This window comes from Macadamia integrifolia, unplaced genomic scaffold (assembly GCF_013358625.1).
Source record: "Macadamia integrifolia cultivar HAES 741 unplaced genomic scaffold, SCU_Mint_v3 scaffold720, whole genome shotgun sequence".
NCBI classification, from domain to species: Eukaryota; Viridiplantae; Streptophyta; class Magnoliopsida; order Proteales; family Proteaceae; genus Macadamia; species Macadamia integrifolia.
Window position 1 is genome coordinate 159,600 of NW_024870523.1, and position 8,299 is coordinate 167,898.

At 41.1% G+C, this 8,299-nt stretch overlaps 2 protein-coding genes across 2 annotated transcripts in view; one reads left to right on the forward strand and one right to left on the reverse strand.

Moving 5' to 3' along the window:
- Positions 1-6,287, forward strand: part of LOC122069805 (probable E3 ubiquitin-protein ligase ARI8) — a 33,463-nt gene extending 27,176 nt beyond the window's left edge. Inside the window, exon 15 of the mRNA XM_042633894.1 lies at positions 5,594-6,287. Coding sequence (XP_042489828.1) covers positions 5,594-5,858 — 265 coding nt within the window. The 3' untranslated portion in view covers positions 5,859-6,287. The remainder of the gene's footprint in view (positions 1-5,593) is intronic.
- A 752-nt stretch (positions 6,288-7,039) lies between these two features.
- Positions 7,040-8,068, reverse strand: LOC122069806 (probable pectate lyase 13). Its single transcript, XM_042633896.1, has one exon. It carries the CDS (start codon positions 8,066-8,068, stop codon positions 7,040-7,042), a length of 1,029 nt encoding a protein of 342 aa, XP_042489830.1.
- Between the last annotated feature and the right edge of the window lie 231 nt (positions 8,069-8,299).

Here is an 8,299-nt window from a genome sequence, read left to right on the forward strand (position 1 = left end):
TATGGACATTCTTCCTGGGTTCACTTGCTCTGAAACCCAAGGGAAGGTATGCAAGCTGAAGCGTGCTCTGTATGGGCTGGAGCTATCCCCTCGTGCTTGGTTCAGAAGTTTTCATAAGGCTATGGTCGCTAGAGGTTACTCTCAAAGCAATGCTGACCACACTCTGTTCATCAAGAGATCTAGTGGAAAGATTGCTATCCTAATAGTCTATGTAGATGATATTATTGTTACTGGTGACGATCTAACAAAAATCTCTTGCCTTAAGAGATACTTGAGTGAGGAATTCGAGATCAAAGACCCAGGACAACTTCGTTACTTCCTCAGCATTGAAGTTGTCAGGTCTTTTCGTGGGATCTAGTTGTCTCAGCGGAAGTATGTACTTGATCTTCTCTCTGAGACAGGCATGTTGGGGTGTAAGCCGGCAGACACTCCTATTGAAGCTAATGGTCACTGAGTAGCAAGGAAGGTGATCCAGTAGATAAGGGGAGATATCAGAGATTAGTGGGGGCGGTTGATCTCTATCTCTCTCATACATGCCCTGGCATAGCATTTACCGTCAGCCTGGTTAGTTAGTACATGCATGATCCTTACTTGATTCACATGAAAGCTGTGTTGCGTATTCTCCAGTACTTGAAATTTGCCCCAGGACGTGGCATCCTTTTTTCTCCTCGTGATCACCTTAGGGTGGAGGCCTTCACAGATACGGATTGGGCAGGTTTCTTTAATGACCGCAGGTCTACTACTGGTTATTGCACCTTTGTTGGTGGTAACCTTGTTACATGGCGTAGTAAGAAGCAAGATGTGGTTGCCCGTTCAAGTGCTGAAGCAGAGTTCAATGCTATGGCACATGGCATTTGTGAGCTCCTATGGCTTCATGGTCTTCTCACTAATTTGGTTGTTCCTGCTACTCTTCCTATGAAGCTCTTTTGTGATAGCAAATCTACCATTAGCATTGCTCACAACCCTGTCCAGCGTGATCGAACCAAGCATGTGGAGATCGATCGACACTTCATCATAGAGAAGCTGGATATGGGCCTTATCACTGTGCCTTTTGTTCTCAATAATGAACAACTGGATGATGTATTTACTAAAGGTCTTAGTAGTAAGATCTTTCATCCTATTTTCTGCAAGTTGGACATATGTGATATCTATGCACCAACTTGAGGGGGAGTGTTGTAATAATGAGTTTTAGGGAAAGTGCTAGTTACCAAACGGACCATAAGGGGTTTAATAGTCTTTGTAATTGTCTAGAACCTTCTCTCTATTGTTATAAATAAAGAGGCTGGTGTTATATTAGACATAAGTCATTATCCCATTCAATAGTAACTAACAGAAAATAGCAAGTAGGAACCCAATTTGAAGAAATCAAAGGGAAACCAAAAGAGTAACTAACTTAAAATAGAAGCTTAGATTTCGTGGTAACAGAAAAAACAGCTACTAGAAGAAAATAGCAACTAAGCCATGAAAGCGAAAACACAAAAATGACCTTGCGAGAAGAAGAGAGGATAGAAATAAGAATAAGGAAGAAGACAAAAGATTGATGATAGAAGAAGGATATGAGTTGGGGCAACAATTGTATGCCTGGTTTCTATCCTACCACCATGCTTAGTTTCAGGTATGGATAATTCATTCTTTTGTTGGTTATCTTGAAGACTTGTTGGCTGGAGTCGATATGCTCAAGGGTTGCAATTCATGATCCAAACCCTAGGGAGGATTGAGACCATATTAGGGAGCATTGTTGATTTGCTTGAAACTGATTACTGCTGAGACTGAACATAGAAGATGACACTAGTGCTGAGACTGTTCATCAATTCACAGAAATGCCCCTAATGCTGTTTTTACCATTACGCCCTTTCTTTATTACAGTGTTCAGTTCTATCCTCAATCTTATAAATTTCTAAACTTCCATTGAACTACAAAATTGCCATCAACCTCATTATTTGAGTAGTTGTGTTGATTTGGTAGGCCCATAGTGATCCAAATGGCATTTTGAACCTGGAATTAAATTACTAATTATTTTTTTTTAATAATAATTTTATGGAAATAAGAAAATAGGAAACCTCTATGCATTGTCGGGAGAATCCCTTACAACTTAAGTCTTCTTCAAAATAGAAACTATTCTAAAACATTAACGAAATGGAAACTAACTTAAATCCTGTAGAGGACTTAAATCCCTAATATTTGTTATTACATAATTGGTCCATTATATGATTAAACCCAAAAATATTAAGCCCATGGCCCATATAATTCATTGGACATTCTAAATTATACATATTCTTTTTGGGTGAATTAATATTTCAATACAAAACAGGAAGAAGATACAACCCTAATTGGGGGGGGGGGGGGTAGAGAAAGGAAGGCAAACAAAACCAATCCTCAAAGAGGGGTTGGAGTCCTGGTCATTGAGCTAGGAACCTCCCAGGAAGCAACAATGTGACAATTTCTTAGGGAGGGATTATAAGAGGATAAAACATTGGAAATCTTGGCTTTGACATTAAGAAGATGGAGGCCCAAATCTTCCCAAGAGGCCGAAAGTTGTAGGTCCATTTCCTATGATTTCTCTCCATCCAGATTTGATTTTTTGTAGCACAAAAAGCAAGTTTGCTTACAATATCACAAATAGTCTTCCCTTGAAATGCCTTATTCATCCAAATCCACTCCCTCTGAAATCGGAGAATTCCACTACTAGAAGGCCAACATTTGGCAAGCATCCATTTCCATATAGAGGAGGATAGGATAGGATAGGAAAAAACGAGATGATTATTGTCCTTCGGTGCATCACGATAGAGATAGCACAAGGAGGGGTAGGAATACTTTTCTGAATGAGAAAAGCTTGTGTAGGCAGACACTTGGTGATGCGGATCCGGATTCCGAAGATTGAAATCGGATCGCTTAGGGCCCACAAGAATAACAAAATAACTCAATTTATTGGTTGAGTGGAATTCTTGTAATTTCAGTGGCAATTCAAGCACTTGAAAGTGAAGAAAACAGATACTGAGGTCAAACTGAAATAGAAAATAAAAAATGGGGGGTAATTTGGAATTACAAAAGATGAGGGGAATAACAAAACACAAATTTAGGAAAAAGAGGGGGTTAACTGTAAATATAGAAAATTAGGTCACTTAAGAATAAAAAGAAGAAATCACCTTCTTCCTCCTTACGACTCTAACCAAAGGCGGAAACCAGTTTCTGGTTTAGGAGGGAGAATTCCTTCGTGGGCTCTCTGTTGGCTTCGAAACTGCAAGGATAGGTTGCCATCAGAGTTCTCTATTAGTTAAACTTCATAAGCTGCCCAAGCAACACAACGGAGAAAGGTACTTGATGTCTGAAACAGCCGCTGCGGAAGGAGGGTCAGCCTGCTTGCAGAGCTCGATCCAACCAAGGGTGTGTTATTGGGGCTTAAGGTTTTAGGCCTCAAGTCGACTATGAAGGGGCTTCCTTCGTTCCAAATCTCAGACCAAACAGATCAACGGAGAGGGAGTTCGATCAGCTTCAAGAGGGCTGTAACTACCGGCCAGAACAGGGTATTCTCAGGTTTGGGAAGTAATCAGCAAAGAAAAAGGGAAAAATATCAGAGAAAAGAAGAAGTTAAGAAGGAAAAAAGAGGAGTTCAAAGAGAGAACTTCAGAGAAGGAGAACAAGAGATAAGCAGCCCACGGCAGCCATAATTTCAACCAAAACATAATTCTCAAATTCATTCAATTCTAATCTCAATTTGGGTACAATAACACTATTTAAAGACTTGAAGATAAACCTACTTTCCTAATTGAAATTGGACAAATATTGCATCTGAACTAAGATAGAAATAAAATTCTCACTCAAATAAAAATCTACCATACTAATTCTAACTGTAAAAAAGAATGGAAATAAAAGATATTTCTAAATCCATCGCACAACTGCATCACTTGGTGAATACATGCCAAGCCGTAAAACTTTGACAGGGGATGTGATGTTTGAACCAAATAAACTTGTGCCAAAGGGAGGAGGGGACAGGAACCCTGGAAAAATCCCAAGCAGCCCTAGCACTAAAGAGTCCCGAAGGGGAAGGGGTCTAGAGAATAGTATCATGCCTCCGCTGCCGAGCTCCAGGGATGACTGGCAAAGAGTTCCAAATATTAAAAAGCTGGACCCATGAAGGAACCCGGGGGGGGGGTGGGTTTCCAAATATTAGAAGATAAGATATCGGCAGCAAGGGCATGCTTAGTTAATCCAGAACAATAGATAAGTTCTCTTATTGATAGCTGTAGTCATTTTCTTCGCTTTTTTATTGGTAATTGCTGGAATGACCGAGGGTGGACCAATGCAGTTTGATTGCATGCTCCTGCGCCCAACTGTCTAAAGGGGCGGAGAGAGAGCCAACCCGAGAAAATTCTCTCTTTCCGTTCTGCTGTCCTTCCACATTCCACATTCCGCACCCCAGTCCTCCCCTTCCTTCCCCTTCCACTGCCTTCCTGGGCTGCAGTAAGTTGATCGAGAGGTCATTACCCGTCCCTTGTCCCAGGATGGGTAATATGTTCTCATGTGATGTTGCTCCAATCTTACCTAGCTGGCTGTCCGCTTAGCTCTCATACTATCCTTCAGGTGCAGATATTGAGTAGACTGTTGATGTATCAGACTCAAATTTCCATAAGACCAATTTATCAATGGGATTCATTACAACTGTAGCTACTTTATGCACGTACAGTCCTTACGTGCTATGCTAGGAACATATTTATTCCAACTATCAACGAATTTCACCGTCCCACAATATTCATTTGATCTGTTGGCTTCTAGGGATTGCTTTCCTCTTGAGCTGCATCAATCAAAAGTTTTGCTGCCACTCCTTAAGGTTATCAGTGAATTTCCCCCTTGTACTTACTTTCCTCTTTCTCTTCGTGTTTTTTGTTGTGTTGCGTCAACCATAAGTTTGATTACATCTTGTTCAGTTCGTGGTTTGCTGCTGGCCTTCTTGTTCTTTTGAACTGCATCAATTGTACTTGCTTTCTGGATTTGGTTTATCCATGGACACAGCTCTCTTTCTGCCAAATAAAAAAATGGAAAAAGAAGGCAGTGAGAGAAAATTGATACACTGTTTTAGAAGCACACTCGCTTATCTGTTTGAGAATTTTGGGGCGGGAAAAAAGGAGAAAAAATGAAACCCAGTAGTATTGGCACTGGGCATAATTAGTTAGTTTTATGGTCCAAAATGTTAGTTGTTGGTGATGTCCTATTGTCAGCAGGCTTTCTATTCTTTTGTGCATTTTTGGTGGACCCAGGGGCCTGAGAGTACATAGCTTAAGTTTTTTGTGGAATATACCTTGGTCAAAAGGTTGTCCTGATAAATTATAACCAGCTGGTCAATTTCTTTGGAAATCTCAACAAATTATGGGGTATGTTGGGGAATAAATTTGATAGATTAGGTGGCAATGATCTGGGCTGATTGAAACATACCCGAAACAATGACTGCATCCCGTGTGAATAACAGGTTCTTCATAGATGGCTAGCTGCTTATTGTAGCATCATGCTTGTAGATACTGTAATATTTTCTGTTGGACGTTGCCAGTAGATAATGTGGTTTCTTAATTGTTTCTCTACTGTCTATTTTGAGTTGCAGCGTGACACGGAATTACTTTGAAAACTTGGTACGGGCATTGGAGAATGGTCTGTCAGATGTTGACAGCCATGGTGCTTGCAGCAGGGCAGGGAGCTCGAAGAACTTGGGTGGCAAGGGTAGAGGTGGAAGGGGAAAGGGAACATCATCCAAATCTAGTGGCCCTAGCAGAAACTTGGATGACTCAGGCTGTTGGTCGTGTGAACACTGTACCTTTGCTAATACAGTGTCTGGTACCATTTGTGAGATGTGCCGTCAGCATCGTTAAGCACTCATTGCTTCCCATAACTTACAAGAGGTGGTGTGACCCCTATGAGATTGGGCAAGCTGGAACCAACCACTAGTTTCAGTGGTGAAACTTCCAGGTGCGGTGCCGCTGGGTCTCTCAGGCTGTGAGTGCATTGAAAAGCCAAAGAATTTGAAATAAAGTAAAAGGAGATGAAACAGCCTTTCCTCTTAGGTGTTTGTGTGTTGAAGAAAAAGAACACTATCGCTGTATATAAAAAATTTAGTCGTTCAAATTGTTTTTGATGCTGATCACATATGATATACAGGCTGCAGGGGCTCTAATGAGAAACGTGCTTGGTCACCCTTTTGCAGAACCTAGAAGAGATTTGTAGAATCTATGAAGAACTCTGATGGAATGTATATGCACTCTTTTGCTGGATCTTGTTTAATGTGTTTCTTGCTTGGACAATGGTTTGCAAAGATGACATTACATGCTTCACAATAAAAATCTACTAATGACCTCCCAAGATATCTTTATTAAAAGCTCGGTAACAAAATAATAAATTTGTAAAGGCCCACACTATCTTTTCATCCATGATGAAGAGAGAAATCTCAATTATTGTATTGTATTGTATTGTATTGTATTGTACTGTATTGTATTGGCGAAGGTAAAATTATTGCGGAAGGTTATTTTCAACCTCTTGTAATAAGAGAGAGGGGTGTTGAGAATTAATGATGAACCAAGCGGTCCCAGCCATAACATCTCTAATGGTGAAAAGACTCTTAACCATGAGGGAAGGAAAACAAATCCATAATTAAAACCATGTTCACAATTTTAGAATATATTTGGAAACATTCATATATTGTTTTGCTAACCATACATTTAGATAATTGCATTCATATATACATAGGATTGCTAGATTAAATATAACTCATTAGACTCAACACCCATTAAGGAAAATGAGAAACCTAGCCAAAATAATGAAAAAGAAGAAAAAGAAAAGTATTCATCAAAAAATGTTAAAATAAGTGTACAAATGTGTAAAGATAAATTTACATGTGTCAAATATTATGGTTATATATCTATTTTATTTGATCCCAAGTTATTTTCATCTGGGAGTCGTAACCACCATAAGTAATCATCAGATGAAAAATGGCCCAAATACATATTTCCTATAACTAAAAAGCGTTGCAAATTGCACCCCAAAAAAAAAAACGAGATTAAAGGATACAAACGTAAAGATGACATAGTATAACCATTAGAAAAGAAAAGAAAATGGAGGGTGGCAATGGTGCAGTAACACTGCCGCCATAAACAGTTCGTCCAACTAATGGTATTCCCCAACCCTCACCTGTGCCCGAACCCGCAGCTGCTCCTACACCAGTCCCGGTACCGGTCAATGGCCCACTGCCACCAATGGTGGGACCCAATACACCGGCATTGATGGTCAACTGATCAATTATCATAGCTGACTTGGGGTCAGTACTAGATGCCAGTGCATACTTAACCCCAGAACCATCCCCTGAGGGGGCAAAGAAGGCTCCATTAACCAATATGTCCCCCTCACTTCTCCAATCCCACTTCATCCACTCACTGTCTCCTATTGTGTCGTCCAATATCCTTGTCACCTCTTTTGCGTTCGGGTTTGCTGGCGCCATGTACCGGTTCCCCTGACTGTTTATTGTTGGGTTTGCGCTCCCACCAACGGCATACATCCCCCATTCCATGTAATCGTTATTGACGATGTGGAAGTAACCATGTCTGCACCTCGGCATCCTCTGCTCCAACCCTTCATCAAAATGGTTCAATGCCACTGTCACTTGCATGCCCGAAGTCCACAACGATGTGGAAGTAACCATGTCTGCACCACGGCCGTCGATGGTCTTGAAGCTACTCATCATTAGCTTGTCCTTCAGCCTTATAGTCATATCACTTGAGAAGATGATCCAAAGAGGTTGATTTAAGGACACACCATACCGGAACGTGCCGGGCTTATTCAAGGAGGCATCATCATCGGACGAGTCAGTGACAATGTAGACAGGGCCGCCTTGGCCGCCGAGTGCATCACGGCCAAAACCGAAGCCACAAGAGGCCAACTGCTGGCGGTTGGATGCCCAATTGGGGCCACATCGCCAGCAGTCGTCGATGGGGTTTCCGGTGGGGCACGCCGCCGCAACTGTCTCATGATCCTTGTCACTCATCATAATTAACTGCCTTCTTGAGAGGGACTCTTTAACCTTCCATTGCATCTCTTGAACAATTGCTTCAGGAAGAAGATGAGTATGTGATGCAGATTCTTCACCAAACTAGGCTTGTTTTATTAGGAATAAGCTTAGGGTTGGGTTGTATACGTGTTGGGCCTTCAGTCCATGTGGTTTGGAGTATATTGGGCTACTTTTATGGGTCTAAACTAGGGGTTCTAAGGTTGCATACGGGATTCAGTGATTTGTTTCCTTTTTCTTTAGTTTCTTTTTTAGATG

Excerpts from the sequence above, each read along its gene's own strand:
- LOC122069806 (XM_042633896.1), bottom strand. The coding sequence starts at position 8,068 with ATGCAATGGAAGGTTAAAGAGTCCCTCTCAAGAAGGCAGTTAATTATG.